The following is a 21599-nucleotide window of genomic DNA, read 5'->3' as shown; positions in this document are numbered from 1 at the left end:
CCACAGAAATGTTTTAATAAACAACAACAACAACAACAACAACAATAAATAATACATGTTCGTCCTTTAAAATCAGTTCAAAGCTGGTTAGAATCATGCGAAGCCGCACGCTTAAGCGCAGGGGATGGAAACCTGTTTCAGCAGAGGTCTGCATTCCTTCAAGGTCATCTTTCCAGGGGTAGAATCACAGAATTATAAAGTTGGAAGAGACCCTGAGGGTCATCTAGTCCAACCCCTTGAAATGCAGGAATCTCAACTAAAGCATCCATGACAAATGGCCATCCATTTGGCTTTAAAACCTCAAATGAATGAGATTCCACATCCTCTTGAGGGAGTCCACTCCACTGTTGAACGGCTCTTATGTCAGAAAGTTCTTCCCAATGTTTAGTTCAGAATCTGAATTTAGACATGAATCTATTGGTTTGAGTCCTACCCTCTCTGGAGAAGGAGAAAAAGCTTGCTCCATCTTCCATGTGACAGCCCTTCAGATATTTGAAGATGGCAATCATATCTCCCAGTCTCCTCTTTTCCAGGTTAACATACCCATCTCCCTCAAACGTTCCCCATAAGGCTTGGTTTTCAGACCCTCAATCTGTTTGGTTGCCCTACTCTGCACACATTCCAGTTTGTCAACAAGTTTCTAAAACTGCAGTGCCCAGAAGTGGACACAGTATTCCAGGGTGTGGTCTGACCAAGGCAGAATAGAGTGATACTATTACCGTACTGCCCTTGATCTGGACACTATCCCTTTGTTGATGCAGCCTAGAATGACATTAATTTGGTTTTTTGTTTTGTTTTGCTGTTGCATCACACAGTTGACTTATGTTAAGCTTGTGGTCCAATAAGACCCCTAGATCCTTTTCACATGCACTACTGGCAAGCCAGATGTCCCATATCTTATATTTGTGCAGCTGGCTCTTCCTGCCTAAGTGTAGAGCCTGGCATTTGTCCCTATTGAATTGTATTCTGTTAGTTTGGGCCCAGTTCACCAATCTGTTATGGTAATATTGAATCCCAATTCTGTCTTCTGTGGCATTAGCCCCCCTCCCCGTCCTCAGCAATTTTCATGAGCAACCCCTCAATTCCTTCTTCCAAGTCGTTTATAAAGATGTTGAACGACAGCAGACCAATGGGTGTGACTTTTATCATTGTACAACTGCCCTTCATTCAAGCCTCACAAAAGTCAGACATTTCTGAGTGCGCACAAACACACATGCCCATCTGTGAAAGCAAGAGACATTATCAATGGCACATTCAAACCAGGTTAACACACTTGAAAATGGCATAGAGCAGGGTTGATGAGGGGAGTCCTGGGAGGTGGATAGCGAGGGTTGGAGGATCACATTCAGTCTCTGCACCCCTGCTTAGTGGGGAAATACCGTATTTTTCGCTCTATAGGACGCACCTGACCATAGGACACACCTTGTTTTAGAGGGGGAGAACAGGGGGAAAAAATTCTCCCCCTCTCTGCTCATCGCCCCTTCAGAGAAGCAGCAGGAGAAATGGAGCCCCTTCCATTTCTCCTCCCGCTTCGCTGAAGGGGCGCTGCGCAGAGAGGGAAAACTCTGCAGCGCCTCTCCAGCGAAGCAAAGCCTGGAGAGCAAGAGGGATCGGTGTGTACTGACCCCTCTCGCTCTCCAGGCTTCAGTGAAGGCAACCCGAAGCCTCCGGAGCGCAGCGGGAGTTCCGCTGCACTTGGGAGGCTTCAGGCTTGAGGCGGCTCTCCCTGAAGTCTTGCTCTCCCAGCTTCAGCAAAAGGAACCTGAAGCCTCCAGAGCGCAGTGGGAACTCATGCTGTGCTCCGAAGGCTTCAGCGAAAGCAACGCAAAGCCTCCAGAGAGCGGAGGGAGCACTTCCTCTGCGCTTCGGAGGCTTCGTGTTGCTATCACTGAAGCCAAGGAGCCTGCATTCGCTCCACAAGGACGCACACACTTTTCCTCTTAATTTTTGGAGGGGGAAAAGTGTGTCCTATAGAGCAAAAAATATGCTAGTTTTTGAATTCCCCACACTGGCATGTCCCAAAGCAACCTGCACCCAAATACACCAACATTTTACCTGTACCTATTAGCAGACCATTCTTCCCATGGGTTAACTAACATTTGAAAACAGGCCTGGGTCATGGAAAGTTTTGCCTGAAAACATGGACAGACTGATTTACTGAACAATTGCTAAACTCAATCTTTTTCAAATGCACACGCAATATGAAAGCGGCTCCCCAATCAAAGAATTGCAAAAGCGGAGCGGGACTTTATTGCAGCAAAGGATTACAGACTCCAGTTTCACAACAGCCGCAATCAAAACACAGTCTTTAGGAAAGATGAATGGGTAAGTGCGTTACAGCCACGCTTTTTCCATAGAAGAATGGGATATTGGCACAGTTAATACGTGAACAGCACACAATTCAGAGAAAGAAAATAGGAATCGCCGTGCTGAGCCAGATCAATGGTCCTCAGTATTCTGTACGCCAACAGCAACCAGCAGGAAGATCCCCAGCAGGATATGATGCCACCATTATCTCTCCCCTGTTGCTAATTCTCACAGCAATATTGGCCAAGATCCAAAGAACTAGCTAGAGGGGGCTTTGAACTTTTGTGTTTTCAACAACTGTCCTTGTGCCGCATGGCAAAGAACTCTGAAAATGGAGCAAGACTCGAAATCAATGTCTGATAATAAATTGGAGGTCAGCTGTTCAAAGAAAAGACGTCAAAAACCTGACTCGGGGCACACAGCCCCAAGTAGCTCTTTGGATTCCAACCAGCATTTCTGAACATGGAGACGACACACCTGCACTCACACACCACAGTAACTTGGCTTTATTCGGATTCATCCTAAATCTGCTGCCCAGAAGGAAGGTTTCATTTTTTTAAAAAAATATTTTATTATTTCAAATACAAAGTTAGAAATATACACAGAAAAAGAAAAGAAGTATAGAAAAGAAATAAAAGAAGAAAAAAAACCCAACCATTCAAAACATTTTTTATATAACTAACTGGACTTCCTCACATCCTCCTATCCCTGCGTTCTTTATAATAAAAGTATCAGCAAATTATTACCTTGTTTCGTACCTTATTTTGTACTTTTCAAATGTTATATTTCTAAATTTAAAGTACTTTTTTATCAATTACTTATACCTTAAGAAGGAAGGTTTCAGTTCCTGGGTCAGGAATAAGGAGCTCAACTATCAACTGGACAATGTGAAAAGAATACTATTCTTCCCTACAAAATTATTCTAGCTCTTAAAAAAAAAGGCGAGGGATTCCAAAGGTTTGAAGCTGCAAGATTCAATGCAAGACTATTAGAAATGACGTTAGCAATACAGTGGTACCTCTGGTTACGCACTTAATTCGTTCCGGAGGTCCATTCTTAGCATGAAACTGTTCTTAACCTGAAGCACCACTTTAGCTAATGGGGCCTCCTGCTGCCGCCGCGCGATTTCTGTTCTCATCCTCAAGCAAAGTTCTTAACCCGAGGTATTATTTCTGGGTTAGCGGAGTCTGTAACCTGAAGCGTATGTAACCCGAGGTACCACTGTATATTATGTTGGCCTGGCACAGGCTGATTACTGTGTATGCTGCACTCTTTGGATTTTATACTAGTTCATGTTTTGTTTCATTTATTATGTATTTTTTAAATTATCTGTGCACTGTTTCGAGATTTTCTACACAGTCAAGTGGTACACATATGCCCTCCTTTTCCTCCCCCTTTCTTTCTCTTCTTTTCCATTATCAGAGACCATCAGTTGTTGAGGGGCTGAGGCTGAATAACACCTGGAGGGCCACAGGTTCACCCCTCCCCTGTTTGAGAGCAGCTCAAGCTCAAAGTGCATGCTCTGGTTATCTCCCGCTTGGACTACTGCAATGCGCTCTACGTGGGGCTACCTTTGAAGGTGACTTGGAAACTACAACTAATCCAGAATGCGGCAGCTAGACTGGTGACTGTGGGCGGCCGCCGAGACCACATAACACCAGTCTTGAAAGACCTACATTGGCTCCCAGTACGTTTCCGAGCACAATTCAAAGTGCTGGTGTTGACCTTTAAAGCCCTAAACGGCCTCGGCCCAGTATACCTGAAGGAGCGTCTCCACCCCCATCGTTCTGCCCGGACGCTGAGGTCCAGCGCCGAGGGCCTTCTGGCGGTTCCCTCATTGCGAGAAACAAAGCTACAGGGAACCAGGCAGAGGGCCTTCTCGGTAGTGGCGCCCGCCCTGTGGAACGCCCTCCCATCAGATGTCAAAGCGATAAACAACTACCTGACATTTAGAAGACATCTTAAGGCAGCCCTGTTCAGGGAAGTTTTTAATCTGTGATATTTTACTGTATTTTGGTTTCTATGGAAGCCGCCCAGAGTGGCTGGGGAAACCCAGCCAGATGGGCGGGGTACAAATAATAAATTATTATTATTATTATTATTATTATTATTATTATTATTATTATCAGCAAATGGACCTAGTTGTGTGGTTCCTTGGATGGTGATTTTACTTGCGTTTGGACTCTACTATGACGCCAGCAGTAGAGCATTCTGAGAGAACACTGTTGAAAACAGTGAGACTTGAAAGGCTCAACAGAGAGCTCCTGCAGTATATTCACACCTAACAAATGCTTCTGGGTCATCTTTGCCAACAGAAGCTTTACACTTCTTGCTACTTGCTATCAATGAAGGAAGGGGAGCAGAAAGCACACAGGCTTGAAGCTTGTCACAGTATGACCTTCCAACAGAAACCATAGGTGTCTGAACTGGGTCGTGTTGCATTTAAGAACCGAAGGAACCAAAGGAATCCATTAATACCATTTTCAGCTGAAAGGAGAAAATCTTCTGCTGGGAAAACTGATCAATGCTTTGGTGTCCCACCTAAGCTTCTTCATCGTGATAACCCAGAGCAATGGGCTGCTTTTCCAGACCCCATTATCTGTTTTACAGATGGGGGGAAAAACCAGCTCTATTTTCATGGAATTAGATTAATGTTCCAACAGGAAATACTTCTGAGGTTAACCTTGCTCCATGCTTTTAAAAGCTGGCTGTAAACTTAAAAGATAAGACCGGGTTGGGGGGGGGGGGAGAGAGAGAGAGAGAGAGAGAGAGAGAGAGAGAGGAGAGAACTGACAGGTCTGTCGAAATATACTGTTTCCTGGAAAAGCTGTCAAACAACATTTGCTTTAAGGGCACTGTGCACCAGATACCCAGGTCTGGTTTTGTCAAACATGAGGATTTCAGGGACACCAGTTTGTTTCATAGCGCCTTTGGGCTAGCCCTTTTCTCCTGCGGTTTTATGGTGCCCCCACCATTCCCCTAGGTGTACACCAGTTGGTTGTGCCTCAGAGTAACCATAAACTACCAGACCTGCATTGGAGCCCATTGCCACTATCAGTGGTGCAGTAATTTTTTCTGAGAAAGACTTTTGAGCCTTGTTGTCAATGAGTACTAAAATATCAAAAGGCAAAAACGGGAAAGTTGTGATAGAGGCATCATGAAGAAGAGTGAACAGAAGTTAACGTCTCATCTGAAAAGAACGTTTTTGTGGCATGCCTGATTTGGAGATTCTTCATTAAGAACCTGAAACGACCAACGGATGAATTTGATAGTAAAATAATCTCCACAATAGAATCAACCGCAGAGTTATTGAGTAATGTTTAGGATAATTTAAAGGCTAGAATACAAGGAAGTACAGATTTTAAGCAATAGCCAAAACGGTAATTGCAATTCTACTGTGGTATGAGCTAGTAAAAGGATTCCAAACGTCTGCAAAATTGCAGATAATTGTGTAGAAATATTTATTGTGGAAACATGAAAATGCAGTGCAATTACTAAACAAAACTAAAATGTATGCAAAGTGTTTACATATGGGAATCCAAGTCATTTTATATATTTAAAAAACAATGCTTTTATTTGTAAAACTTCAAGGTGGTAAATAATGTGTAGTTCAAGAGGCAGATCAGAGAACCTTCTGTTCCATTTGCTACTTGGTAGTAGTTAAGTTTACTGTAATAGCCACTGAAAGCTATAATTGCTAAGTTTTGTCATCTGCCGTTTATTTGTGGTTTGCAAGTGGTAAGAAACCAACTCATTTCACCTTCAGAAGCACTTGCTTACACTTGTGCAAAAGCTAATAGCTTGGTATTTCACACAGGAAGACGTATACACAGATCTTGTTACTGTCATAGAAATGCAAAAAGGATAATAGAGTATTTTCAGGCATGTCCTTGAACTAAGGGTAATTTGAATTGCTTAGTAAGAAAACTAATGGATTTAAAGCAATTACATTACTAAAAGGTATGCTTTAAAATGTGACTCAGTTGTTTCATTCTTCCTCAAATAATAATTTTAGAGCAATTTACATTTCTTTTGTGAAAATTGGATCCACTGCTGAACAAACATTTCAGCATTGTCAAAAGCTTGCGAAAAATGGGTTAAGTAAAGATGTCTGTTTAGGTTATTTGAGTGCATGTGTACACAGTCCTATCATTTAAAAACTGTGATTTTGTGATTCACAAATAAGCTCAGCACAGGTTCCTATTCACTTAGCTTTATTCATTCCAACATAAACAAGAATCCAAGGGACATTATTTTCAAATGAATATCTAATGCTAATGAACAAAACCATTTCAACTGAACCTTTTAGTCAAACAATATTATTGCAGGGCTGTATACCTTTGTCTGCTATTCAGTTTTTCAGAAAATTATTTGAGACTCCGACTTTGTTTCTACTGAATACAGATGAGCATTAAAGCTCTAGAATGTATTTCCTACACAAATGTAATTTTTCTCCAATATGTCAAGATTCACTGCAGATATGTCTGGTTTAAACCTGGCTAGATTTACTTTTACACCATACTTGAATTCACTTCTAATGTCATTAATGCCTTTGTGTTGATTCAACACAGCAAACGCTAATGTCAACCTCTGAAGAGCTAAAATTCCCATATTCACACAAAATCTCATTTTAAATTTCATCCTACATTTTTCATAAAAAGGCATGTCAGTACATTGTAGCAGATATCCAGCTTTTATCGGCTGCTTGATGCACTAAGGACCATTTAAAACAAAGCAATTAGTTGCAAGTGTGGTTAGTTTAACAAGATAATATCATCATAATCCATGGTTTGAGGCTGGCTTCTTAAGAAATTCTCTAGAGTTTGTTTTAAACTAGAATCCCTTGTCCAAATGGAATGTTAGCTGGTGAAAATGAAATTAAACTCTCGTGAAGTCAATCCCCCAGCTGCATGAAAGAATAAGGGATGTGGGGGTAAGAAAGCACAATGCTTCACTCAGGGTTTTTGGGGGTCATTCATCTAGCGCTCAACATCAAAAAAACGAAGATCATGGCCACTGGTCCCATCACCTCCTGGCAAATAGAAGGGGAAGAAATGGAGGCAGTGAGAGATTTTACTTACTTGGGCTCCATGATCTCTGCAGATGGTGACAGCAGCCACGAAATTAAAAGACGCCTGCTTCTTGGGAGAAAAGCAATGACAAACCTAGACAGCATCTTAAAAAGCAGAGACATCACCTTGCCAACAAAGGTCCATATAGTTAAAGCTCTGGTTTTCCCAGTAGTGATGTATGGAAGTGAAAGCTGGACCATAAAGAGGGCTGATCGCCGAAGAATTGATGCTTTTGAATTATGGTCCTGGAGGAGACTCTTGAGTCCCATGGACTGCAAGAAGAACAAACCTCTCCATTCTTAAGGAAATCGGCCCTGAGTGCTCACTGGAGGGACAGATCGTGAAGCTGAGGCTCCAATACTTTGGCCACCTCATGAGAAGAGAAGACTCCCTGGAAAAGACCCTGATGTTGGGAAAGATGGAGGGCACAAGGAGAAGGGGACGACAGAGGACAAGATGGCTGGATAGTGTTCTCGAAGCTACAAGCATAAGTCTGACCGAACTGCGGGAGCCAGTGGAAGACAGAAGTGCCTGGTGTGCTCTGGTCCATGGAGTCACGAAGAGTTGGACACAACTAAACGACTAAACAACAACAACATCTAGCGCTAAACCACGATTTACCATTATGTGTGGATGAAACAATTACCCTCAACTTTATAGAAGCTGCATCATTGACAAAGACTGATCTTCCCAATATTATTTGCAAGAATTTCCCTCATTTATAACAACATCAATAACACCAAGCTATTTAGCTGAGTTTTAAATCAAAATGAATGATGGACAGATGTAACAAACTTTGTTTGAGATTTTAATTTATACTGTACTTACCATGGGTGTGAAACAAATTATTAAGCAGCAAGAGAAAATGACTAAAAGAAGGGAAAATTCAAATCTGACCAATTCCTCAGTAATTTTCCTCAAATGAGTAAAGACAGGCTTAGACTTTTTAAAATAAGCAACCAGGATATGAATACAAAGGCAAGGGTTTCACAGAGTAATGCTTGCAAAAAGTAAACTTTAGAAGACACCTGAAGGCAGCTCTGTACAGGGAAGCTTTTTAAGGTTTAATGTTTTGTTGTGTTTTTAAATATGTTGGAAGCTGGGTCGATTTCAAAAAATTCCACTGGAAAAACGGAGATGGCAGTATTGAGTCAGTGGCTCATGTGCTTCTGGCTTGCACCCTTTATAAAGATTTGAGGAGTGAGGTTATTACCCCTTGTGGCGTTTGCCCTCCTAGGTGACATCATGCTGGGTCATAAGGAAAGGGTTAAATGAGTGTGAAGTGATTGGCAGTGGGAACCCAAGGGGAGGAGTTAGAGTTAGTGTTGTTAAGGAGTCAGTTGGGTGTTAGAGAAGAGAGAGGGAGGTTAAGTCTGTGGGTTGGGATAGTTTGATGGGAGAGAGTGAGAGAATCTGTTAAGAGGAGTCAGATAGACAGTTGGGATAATCAGTTAGAAGTTATTCGGAAGGTATAGGCCGGTAAAGAAACGAAGATTAAGAAACTGACAAGAAAAATTATCTGAAACCATAAACTTGTTAATGCTTCTAAAATAAACTTGATTATTTGGTTTAATGTTAACAACTGTCTGGACTCCGTGTGTACCCGAGAGAAACGGGTTGGTGGCAGCGGGGAAGCAATCACAGTGGTGGCACAGGGATCAATAGACCGTCAAACATCCGGGGACCCTGTGTGATCGCCACACCCCTCTATGATTGTGTCCTTTCTTTTAGCAGATGATGATCAGGTAACAGCAAAAACTGCAAGGTTTTTAGTGGGGGCAATCAGAATAAGATCTATTATTTGGTTATTGATGTAAATGAATTTTGTATAGTTTAAGTTTTTACCTCTATCTTCAGTACATTTTATGTTATTGCTATGGCTAGTGGCTGATGAAAATAAAGATTCTTCTGATACTATGTTGGAAGCTGCCCAGAGTGGCTGGGGCAACCCAGGCAGGGCAGGGTACAAATAAAATAAAATAATAATAATAGTAACAACCACCAGTATTTTTCTGGTAACGTAAGAAATGTAAATGTGTTGCCACTGTCTGCTGGTGTTACACATTCTAATAATTTAGGTATGAAATAATGTATCTACTTCCCATGTCAACTTTTCATGTATGTTCTTTAATGCTTTTAAGTCAAGTTTCCAAGTTTAAATTTTATGCCTTTTCTTTATAAACTGCCTTCAGTTTTTTAGAATATTGTCCTGAAATGTTTGCCAGTCTTTAAATGCCCTCAACGTATTATGAATCGGTTGTGAAAGGTATGAGTAAGGAATGGGAATTTAGCTTAGAAAATACCTCTGTTGGTAGAAAATAAGCATCAGGCAGTGTTAGCTACGTCACAAAGTTTGGTATTCCAACGCTTCCAAAATAAAACTGGCCAAAGACTCCCGAGATGGCTAATTTCCATGAAACTATAAGAAAAAGGGCTTAGCTAGGCCCATGGGTGACCTCAATTACAAACAAAAAACCATAGGGCACTTCAAACATTTTTTTCCAAAATCCACTCAACATGAAGTCACTTGACAATAAGCATTTCTGTGTTCCCTAACTTATACAGCCATTCTGCCAAATGAATTTATGATTCTGCAACTAAATAAATAACTATTAGAATGTTGCTTTTGCTTGCTAAAAACAAGCAATGGGTTACCATCATTCTTTTAATACTAGCTGTTAATAGAGCTTAAACAGAAACTAGGAAACATATAAAATTAACTGCACATTGTGATCTAATTCAGGAATTCATATCAAATTTCCCAGTACTTTAACAAATTAGCTTAAGGCTAAATAAAAAACTAGAATACATTATTTAAAATGTTAATATTTATATCAGTGTTTGGTTTGTGCCTATAAACTGTTTCTCAATGCAGGCCACTGCTGAGTCCTTTTACCACTTCTAATGGTGCTCCTCAAACATAGACAAGGCATTAAGTCCAGTCATGTGATTTTTACTCATGTCCAGAAATGACGGTGCAATTAGGCAGATAAGGATCTACAGCACTTTGCTGAATCTGTTTGCAGCCCAGATTTCTAGTTTACAGAAGCACTTACGGACATGATTACTTCTAAGAAATGGACACTTACTACAGTTTTATTGGTGTCCAACAGGAATTTCCTTCCTAATCATCAAAAGCCAACTAATCTTACTATATCAATTAATGTTTCCAATTACTTCTCAGTCTATAAGTCTTCTTTCATAATGGTTCAACACCCAAAGGTTTATTTACACAATCAAATACCACATCTATGGGATTTATGTAATTTATGTAATTGTCAAAAACTTGGTGAATGTTGACAGTTACAGAAAATTCTCAAGATTTTATCAAGTGTGGTAAGAAATGTCAGAAATACTTACATTGTGAGATTTTTTTCATCAATAATGTGGAAAACAGCAGAGCAAACAAGAATAATATACGTGTCTCCCTTCAGAAACATGCCCAGTGAAGATGTTTTTCAGTTATATATGGCCTCTATATGGCCAGGAAACTCATGCTGCCAATGTTTTATAGCCATCCTACTGAAATCGAAGAGGGCTGCAATGAATTCACATTTTGGTCAATATTTTAGCTCCCACTAGTGAGAAAATTGATTCCAACAATAGAACAAATATTGCATGAACCAAGATGATCAGCTGAAGTACTTATCTGATAATCACGCTGGACTCCAACACCACTGCTGTGAAATTACATTTCTTTCTCATTATTAGATACCCAAAAGGTTTGCAAAATAGCTCTATCAACTCTGCTCTGTTTCAGATTAACGTGACACAAAAAACTTCAATGGAGATTACTGATAAGAGACATGTCTTTAAGCAAGTGTCACAATGCAACTGATAACGTAATGGAGTACAGTGAAGTGCAAGAAATCCAGAGTACACCTACTGCAATTGCATGAATAAATGAAACACTCATTCAATACAGAACGACTGGATTACTTTCTGCTTTGAGGTTATCATTTTTCCGTTCGGCAGCCATGCTATTGGAAACTTGGTCAATCTCATTGTAATCTAATCCTTTGCTTGAACTGGAGAACCATATGATTAATTGGTTTTTCAGTCTATGTCGTTGTTGTTCTGAATGTTCCCTTTTGTTGGACAACTTTCGATGCAGGGTATTGGTGGTAGCATTTTAAGAAAACAATATTTCTGTTCAACTGTCTTCATGTCCTGAGGTGGAAAGTGCTGACCAACTGCTGTTGGATAAATTAGGATGGCACCGGAAAACCATTCCTGTCTTATGCTTATTACTTCAGTCTGTTCTGATTAAAAGGTTTTTTCACTCTGCCATATAATGCTTGATCAAAATATACGACTATGTGCTACTTTAGACACCACATGATGTCAGCACAAATAGTGTTAGATGTTGGGACAGACATTATGGAGAAAATAGTTACTGATTGAGGAGATCTAGCATTCAGATTAAAAAGTATTTCCCCAGTTTCTTTAATACCAAACTTTTTTCAAAGAGAGCCATGTTTGATGAAGTGAGCATGAGATTTTTTTAGGATTGAAGTTGTTGAGCTTTTTTACAATTTTTTAAAGGATTTAACCCCAAAGTTAAATTGAGCCCCCCAAACGACCTTTGGACATGCCTGGGGATAAGGGAGTAGAATGTAGGGTAGAGACTATGAAACCCAGATCTACTCTCCTGTTTCCACCCAAGGGAAAATCCTGCAAATGAAGCGATGCTTGAATACAGCCAATGTTCTGCTACAATACAATTTGAACTGGAGAATTCTGGAGTCTATGTCTGCATTATCCCCAAACCATTTCTCCTTTAAATAAGACTAGAAAGCAGATAACCTTAATAACATGTCAGAGTTCATAAAAAGCCCATGAATAGGAAACAACAAAAGATGAGCAGCTTTGGCTGTACGAACCAAGAAATCTGGTGTGGACGCATTTCTCCTTTTTCATATGATTGACACTTAATTAAGTTTGACTAGTAGAAGGGCAACAGTAGCAACTTTCTTCAAAGTTGACTCTCTCATCCCCATTCCCTTCTAGGTGTACAAATATTTATTTATTTTTAATTTACATTAAAATAAGAGTGATAAATCAGATCAGGTTTTTAAAATGCAACTTTAGATTTCTTGCCTTACAGACTTCATTACCCAAGAAAAGTATTCTTACGAAATATGGAAGAACAGTCTGCATCAACATGGATTTATGTATTGAAGTTTCCCTGCCTAGCAGGACTGTTTTCAGTCATCCAGTGTTTTGCAGTTAAAGCAGCTCATTACCAATAGATCTGAGTTTCAGCATCTTCCTAATGAAATAAAGACTAGCCTTTTGCCTCTCCCATGTGCATGGAATGCATTTCTGTATCTATAGAATTGGGGTGGGGGCTTGATAGATAAAGAAACATTATGCCAATAAAGATGACATGCTGCGTTCATCTCTGTAGGTATCTGTCAAATGCAAAACCGTACACAACTATCCTCAGAGTAATAATGATGTTTTATCATTTTAATTATAAACACTTTGGAAAAAATATCCCCCAAAGTATATGTGTTGGGGTGGTCTAAATTAACTGTAGTTTGATAGCCCAAGGGTAGCAGAAATAGATTGAGCTAGCAAATTTCATAGTAGTTATAGCAGCTGTCTTCTTGCCTCGGGGAATCTGGGTATTTAACAAAGCAGACAGCTTGGCACAGGCATCTGATTAGCAACATGCCAATATGGCTGGACAGAATTTGCAGAGGCTCTATTGTTCCAGTATTTGATTAAACATCTGGAGAATTCTACTATTATATATTTCCACCATATATTCACTCACAATAATTTTGCACAGGTTGTCATGTCTTCCTTAATACTAGTAACAGGGCGTGGAGTCGCCCGCGGTGCAGCAGTAAAAATGAATGATGATGCGCCGCAAATGAAGTTGTTTAAAAAAAAGCAGAAAGGGCAGAATGTGAGAGTAAGTGTGTTTCTAAATCACAGATCCATAAAAGCATTTAAGAAATAAATTCAAAGTCGTTCTACGAACAGAGATGTGAAAGTGAGGGTATATGTTGCAAGAGGAGTTTTATCACAAATACAAAAACAAAGAATTTGAACAACTGTTTAAAAAGCTAATAACTGAGATTCCAAAACATATTTGGCATACTGTCTTTGAAAATCTTACTACTCCTTGGGCAGTTTCTGAACAGCAAACTTTCAACAAAGAATCACACATACACACACACTCTCTCTCTCTCTCTCCTTGTCTCTCATGCTTTATGCATACACCACAAATTATTGGGGCTTGTCGGCAGAGTTCAAAGCACCAGAGTCTCTGCAAACTGCCTTCTTCATCTAGAAGTACATTCTTTTACTCTATCAAATCCATCTGAGGTAATAAGACTTGATGTTTTATTCAACAGAGCTGAGGAAAATTGTTGCACAATAGGTTAATTCAAAATGGCAGCATAGAAAATGCATCTGTCAGTGGGGATCAAATTACAGGGCAAGCTCCTTGCGATGCTTAGAAAAACAAGCCTGCAGTTTTACGGATTATGTGCACGCATGTGTTTAAAGGGGTGGGAAAGGAGCTAAATATCTGCACTAACCTCCAATTAAAGTCAATCATAAAAACAGCCTATTTAATGAGTGCAGATTTCTTTGGGTAATTATAACACCAACCAGTTTCCCCCTCTCTTTTAAATCTGTAATTCTGCCTTCTTGTTATTGCTTGCTTTGTCATTAATCGCCTCAGGACCTTGATTTCCTAGCAACAGACTCTGCCACCAAACATTTGGCTCTTGTTCAACATTTTCTTTGTGAAAAATGGCACTGCTGTTGTTGCTGGGCTGCTGCAGCTAGACTGTCTCTGTAAGTGCTCTCATAATGCATTCTTTTATTTAAGAAATCACACGAGAAAAGGACGATTACCCGTGCCTTCCTAAATAGCGAGCAAAAGCAAGTTTACCTGCAATTTAAAGTTTGCAGCAGCCGCAGGAAAATAATCTGATAATTTCTCATGAATACTATGATAGCACTTAAATATAAAAAAAGGTCCACTGTCTGCCGCATGTTGAGGAAAATGAGGAGCAACACCTGCCAAATGTTATGTATCAGATTTCTTTTCCACCCAAGGGGACAAAGTGGCTGGCTTGGGTCCAGTGGGGCTTTTCTGCTTCTTCCGTCCCACTGCAGTCTCAGGCACCACCCTCCCCACCAAAGAGAAGCTCCCAAGAGGGAGGTCCCTTCAGAACAGCATGGACTGTGGCTCACTTCTCCCACTAACAACTCCGTGCTACTTCCAACACAACTCAGAAGCCCCCACCCCACAATGACCGCTCCCCACATTAAATGGGGGCACCCTTTGATTGGTCGCGCGCAGCCCCCTGGACCCTATGCGGCACCATTAGCACAGGCTTGGCTTCGCCTTCCCCAGATGGGATACCTGGAGGTCTCCGCCTACCTCAGTCAGTTGCCCAATCCCGCCTGGGGAGGTGTTGCCAAGGTGATCAGGCCAGGTAGGGAGAGGGATTACCTGCTCACACAATAGGGGGAGGATCTACCTGAGCCAAGGTCTACCCACATCTGAAACATAATAAGGTTGTGGCCAATTTTAATCCCATAGTACGTTGTCTTGAGTCGTTATTCCACATGGGGGCCGCTCAGGGTTTGGGGGACTCCGCCTGTCCACGCAAAGATTTTTCAGGAGGTGGAAGGGGCTGCGATGGGAACAGTGGCGTAGCGTGGGTTGTCAGCACCCGGGGCAAGGAAAGTAATTTGCGCCCCCTAACCCGTGGATTTGCGCCCCCTAACCCTAACCCCCAGATGTTGCGCCCGGTGTGGCCGCCCCCCCCTGCACCCCCCACGCTATGCCACTGGATGGGAAGTATGATACAGGAAAGATCTGTTGTGTTCTACAATACAAGTGTTTATGTGGGACCCAATTCCAGCCATACCTGGTCCACCCCGCTGTGCCACAGACCTCTGTTTAACAGGGGGCTGTACAGGGCTGCAGGGAGAAAGGTTAGCATGTATGGAGGTGCAGTAATATTCTGTAGGTACCATTGCAGCTGGTTCCTGAAGAACAGTTATGCCTACCATTCCTCTCCCCCCACTCATTCTTCTTCTTCTTCATTTCAAAACTTTCTAGTCTTCTTACAGTTTTTAGCTCATTGCATTCAGTCCCAAGCGTGCCATTCAGAACAGACCAAGATACAGTAATTTTGAAATGAGAAAACAGGCCGGCGGGAGGGGGAAGAGCATAAATTAAAAATGAACAGGCTACTGTGGAAATATATATTCTGAAAAGATGTCTCGAGCATATGGCAGAAGCGGTTGATGTTCTGTGCTGCGTATGATCTTTGCAGGATAAGCATTTGCTTTACAATTATTGATGGAGCTTTGGCCATATGCAAGCATCAACAACCACCACCATGGAAAATCCAGAGCGCTGCACAATAACAGGCTGCAGGAGACATGAACACTAACTGAAGGAAATAACTTTTTTTTTTAGATGAATTTGTTTCTCCCGGATAATCCATTTTCTACACTTCTCACCAGCTGTTCCCACATGGCTCAGGTAACAGGATGGCAGCAGCTGTCATACAGAATCCATATATTATACGCACATTACGTTCTTTAATCTGCCATAGCTGCCTCCTATACTTGTTAATTGTGATCAGCATTAACAACATCACAGCAAGGGAAACGCAAATCTGCAATTTATAGCACACCAGAATGCAAGCCTACATAAATATGTGAATTGTGTTTCCGTCTATCTTGGGCGAGAGTAAAATATCCATAGAATGAATTCTGAGCATTTCCTCCTCGGCTTCACTAGAACAGTGTTTCCAACATGTGGGTCACGACCTCAATTGGGTTGCAAAGCCTGTGCAAGAGGGTTGTAGCTTTGAAAGTTAACTCCAAACAATTATTGCTCTTAATCCTTAGTTGGTATGATAAATGCCTTTAACAACTTTTTGTTTTGCTGGCATATTGTAATGCTGTGTAGACAATTGTAATCAAGCGTCAGAAAGGCTCGAGTCTTATATTTTTGGCAGTGAGCTTATTCAAATTTTGGCTTCATGTTACCAGCTCAGTTATCACTGAGTACCCTGAGCCTGCTGATGAAGCACTATCTGTGCTGCTATTTGGTAGTGCCTATCTTTGCATACTAGGTTTTTCACTACTGACTTGTATGATTTTATTCTGTGAACTGCCCTGAGACCTCTGGGTATAGGGCGATATATTATTATTATTATTATTATTATTATTATTATTATTATTATTATTATTATTGACAAAATACTGCAGCAGGCTATATACCTCAATAATGATCTGTGGCTATGTGAGACAACCATCAAACACCACATTGACCTACTTGTTTAGCTATTCCACTGATACTTGCCCAAATGGACTTTATTGTGAATAAAGCTATTAAAAATATTACAGCTAACACAGCTTTTATAAGTGTATGTTTTAAAGTAAAATTTTAATGGCTTATGAAGTAATAACCTGTGATAAGGGACAGCTATTCTTACATTCCCATTAAGAAAACAACAACCCTGAATAGGTCTGCAAGTATTATAAAAATGAATTCCACATTAATAGACGCATTAAGTAATTCTACATTAATAGACGCATTAAGTAAGTAAAGTTTTTTGCTTTCTGATCATTGTCCAAAATTCCTGTGACAATACTAAATAAATTTGGACTTGTATGTCGCAATACCGAAAAGGTTGAGAACCACAGTGCTAGAGGATGGCAGGTCATGGTATCCCTGCAGATTCCAAGAAACTGCTCAAAAGTAAGCCATACATAAAAATGTAAATGTGATGTACAGTTAAGAGCTCAAATGCTGAATTTGATTCAAAATAGCTTCCTGAGTTCTACTTAAGTGAATTAAAATAAGTCAACATTCATGTCAATTAATCAAGACACAATGCAACGGAAGAGTCACTTTTAGCACCCACAAAATATATCCTGCACTTGATGCAACTTGTATGTAAATGGACAAAGTGTTGAACACAGGTGCAAAATTAACCAAACCTACCGCAATATAATAAACTTGAGCTTTTTCCACCAAGTTCCAGTTCTTTTCTATGTCAAGATGCTTTTCCTTTTTATAACAGTTAGCAGCAGCCAGGTTAGCAACAAGAGACCTAAAATGACAAAAAGAAGTCAACATGATCAGATGGAACAACTGATCCACAATCTCTTCATTCCTTTCGCTCCTGCAAACTAATAATAATGCTTAGAATTTATTTAGCAAGCTGCTTCAGATACTGTTCCTTCTTGCAACCCTTACAACAACCTGTGATGTAGGTCAGTTTTATTCCCATATTGTTGATGGGGGGGGGGGCACTGGGGCTGAGAGGCTGCTCTGACTAAGGCCACCTGCTCAGTTTATGTGCAGGAGAAGGAAGAGGTTCAAACTGGGGACTTGTGGATTTGTACCTCAGTCTCCTAGCCACTTACGCCAGCTTTTCAAAAACGTCCTATAGATATGGGAGTGGAAGTTTCAAGAGAACTTTCCAGTAATGCTAACTGGGAAGAAGCAGGGAAGCAAGGTGCTGCTTTTTATGCTGATGCTGTTGGCTGATTAAAAAGGTAAAGGGACCCCTGACCATAAGGTCCAGTCGTGACTGACTCTGAGGTTGCGGCACTCATCCCGCTTTATTGGCCGAGGGAGCCGGCGTACAGCTTCTGGGTCATGTGGCCAGCATGACTAAGCCACTTCTGGCGAACCAGAGTAGCGCACGGAAACGCCGTTTACCTTTCCGCTGGAGTGGTACCTATTTATCTACTTGTACTTCATGCTTTCGAACTGCTAGGTTGGAAGGAGCAGGGACCAAGCAACAGGAGCTCACCCTGTCAAGGGAATTCGAAACCCGACCTTCTGATAGGCAAGTCCTAGGCTCTGTGGTTTAACCCACAGCGCCACCCACGTCAATCACGTCGGTTGATTACACAGAGGCAAATTTGTAAAGATGGGGAGGAGTAGCAAGAAGAAGAGATTGTCAACAGCACAAACGAAAAGGAGAAGGCACTTGAAGTCACAAGCACCTCAATTTAGCTTACAAATGCAGCTGCAGACATCTGCAATATTCCATGTCAAAATAGGAATTTTGACCTGGAATATGGCAGAGGTTCTTGTATCCCAAGGAGATATATGACCTGTTGTCACTTGTGATGCAGGCAGCACAGGTTCCAGTTGGCTCTTCGCTCTGCTCATAATAATGGGCATCCACATGAGCTTCTTCCGCTTTCTTCTTCAAAATGGCACCAAACTTATCCGTTCCGATGCACCCAAAAAACGTTGCAGCTTTATAAGGGCTCTGGATCATCCACTGCAGTCAGAGACAAAGAAGGAAAAACCAATTCACTTCAATTGCTTGGAATCAAATTGTTGTTGTTATATATACAGCACTTTACATTAAACTGAGAAGGCCAATAATACCTTTGAATTCCTTCAAATCCAGATGGACTTTAAATCTTTTAAGTTCAACCTCCCTCAGCCTGGGACCCTCCTGATATTGTTGGACTCCAGCTCCTATCAGTCCAGTTGTAGTCCAATTTAAGGCTAACTTAAAACTGCAATTCTAACCACACTTACCTGGGAGGAAGCCCAGCTGAATGTAACAAAACTTATTTCTGAGTATGCATGGCGAAGATTGTAGCTTTAGTCTATCAAAGTTTTGAGGGTTCATTTTATTTTATTTTATTTTATTTTATTACAATAAAGCGGTATGAAATAGAGTAAAATAGACATACTGATGTAGCTTAGGAAAATACAAATAAAATATTACCGATTATATGCAAAATCAATAGATTTTTAGCAAACATACTTTTTTGGACTTATACTCTAAAAATGCAAAACCAGCAGTTCAGCTACTTTGAAATAACTGCTAAACAAAACTGCAAAACAATCCAAGACCACCCCCAGATACATCATACATACATCACAGAAAAGGCGGTCTACAACAGAAATCTGAGTGCGTTGTTTATCACCTGTTTGGCAGATTACCTCTTAATGGTCACTTGATTGGATTACCTGGGGAGCCTGGCCAGTCTTTTGTAATGATAAATACTTAGTTCCTGAGCCAGGTCACAGGCTCACCCTATTCATACACAGACATACCCTTAAGACAGGATTTGTGAATGAAAAGACAATGGGGAAGCTTTTCCATTTTCCTTTGACCTTGCAGAGAAATATTTGAGGTCAATTTGGGAGGGGCAAAATGGTTTCAGGACTTTTTCTGTGGTGTTTCAGACATGTGGTTTATATATACAGTGATGAACATTTCTCTCTCTCTCTCTCTCTCTCTCTCTCTCACACACACACACACACACACACACCTTAAAATTCTTATAACACTGACAAAATTGACATTATTATTCTTTTTTTATTGGAGAATTCTTCAGCTTTATTAGATTTTAAGCCATGAGTAGACAGTATTTCCCTTTTACACTAGCAGTTAAATCCTTCAACCAAAAAACTTCAACATTCCTGTTTGGACAAGTTTGGATGCTTAGAAAGCAGAGGTAATTTTGATCTGTTTTAGTATTTGAACTTTTGTTTTAAAGTATTGCTGTGAATTCCCCCCTTGATTTTATTGTTTTATCTTTTTGTAAAACACTTTGAAGGTTTTTTTAAAAAAAGCAAAATAGTGTATAAATTTTATAAAATAAATAATATATATCTTATAAACAAGCAAACCAACCAACCAACCAACCAACCAAGGCAGATTTGAGGGTAAACCATATACAGCACGGGTCTGCCCTTGTGGCTCGTTGGAAGTTGAAACTGCTCCACACGTACTATTACATTGCCGTCTTTATGAGGATATACGTTTGACTTTTATTACACCTGTTTTGCAAAAGTCCAGGAAAGTATCGGAACACCATAGTTTAAAACTACTGCTAGAGGACAAGAATCCCAAGACTACATTAAATGTAGCCAAATTCTGTGTGTCTGCAATCAATCGCAGGAAGCAAGTGGTATCAGTGGTATCCCATAATGACCAAACCCCTAAATGTTAACTACAGGGAGCACGCTAATAATTAATTTTAATTTTTATATTTAAATCCTTGTTATATTCATATTGTCCTTTGTATTTCTGATATATATATATTTTATGATCTGCGATATTGTGTGTGTTGCGGCTGGTCTGTGACCGTATTAATAAATTCATTCATTCATTCATTCATTCATTCATTCATTCATTCAAACCAACCAACCAACCAACCAACCAACCACACAATGGTTTGCTCAGTGCTGTCCTAAGAAAATCCATGCAGGCCTCCTCTATGCTAAAACCAATTCTTACCCACTCCATTTCTGCTCTTGTGTCACCACCAGAGATGGTTAGGCCCCACAAATGCTACAGATTATTTTAACAAGTCAAAAAGATCCACTGGATTCACCTGAAGGAGTGGCATTCTGGCCCTAGGTGGGACTAACTTTGTAAAGAAAAAGGAACTGTAGGTATGGTGTGGGCAATGGATCATCCTGAATTTTTAGGCGTTCCAGCCACACAACAGGGTGTGGTCCTTGGTCCAGGAAGCCAGTATTGAGACACACCCTTCAGATGAGTCCAGTGAACAGAGGATACTCCTGTGCTGGCCTCAGGTGGGACGTTCACAAGTTGATCTGCTGATCAACAGCTGGATGCCTAAGATGGATGGAGCACACTGTGAAGTGCTCCCCATCCAAAAGTCACTTTGGCTGAAGCACCAAGGACCAAATGCTCTGTACCACCTTTCCTAAATGGCCTTGGCCCTGCATACCTGAAGGAGCGTCTTCACTCCCATCATTCAGCCTTGACACTGAGATCAAAATGGCTGCTCATGCTGAAAATTGCTACCTTTCTAAACATGCTTTTGTTTGGAATTCATGTAGCTTCAAATACTTCTCCCCCCCCCCCCAATCCTGGCCTTTCCTGACCATCAAGGTTAGGTTTTTTGTTTTAAGTTCTGTGACTTTGTACCTCTTCTGATGTATTTCACTGTTTACATTTTATGATATATTAAATGATTTTATAACATGCTATTGTGTTTCATTATTTAATTTGTCATGCTTTTATTGATATTGTACACTACTTAGACACTGTTTAACATCAAGCTGTCTAGAAATTTTTTAAATAAAATAAATAAAATCCATGTTCTGAATATTAGTAGTCATTAGGCATTAAGAGATTAGGAATGAATAACAATAGATCTTAGTATGTATTTCATAGTACTATAAATACATGCTTTAAAGTTTCAGAGCATCTT

The 21599-nt window shown here is 40.5% G+C and overlaps 1 protein-coding gene across 3 annotated transcripts in view; it reads right to left on the bottom strand.

The window, feature by feature from the left end:
* ADK (adenosine kinase) overlaps window positions 1-21599 on the bottom strand; it is a 200871-nt gene that overhangs the window by 91938 nt on the left and 87334 nt on the right. For all 3 annotated transcript variants that reach the window (XM_083502793.1, XM_083502795.1, XM_083502794.1), the window contains exons 5-6: window positions 18501-18673; window positions 17377-17485 (exon numbers count right to left, since the gene is read on the bottom strand). In XM_083502793.1, coding sequence (XP_083358919.1) covers window positions 17377-17485; window positions 18501-18673 — 282 coding nt within the window. The remainder of the gene's footprint in view (window positions 1-17376; window positions 17486-18500; window positions 18674-21599) is intronic.

Source organism: Podarcis liolepis (assembly GCF_965112155.1).
Source record: "Podarcis liolepis genome assembly, chromosome: 5".
NCBI lineage: Eukaryota > Metazoa > Chordata > Lepidosauria > Squamata > Lacertidae > Podarcis > Podarcis liolepis.
The sequence above is the reverse complement of the archived record's forward strand: the minus strand, read 5'-3'. Positions and strand labels throughout refer to the sequence as shown.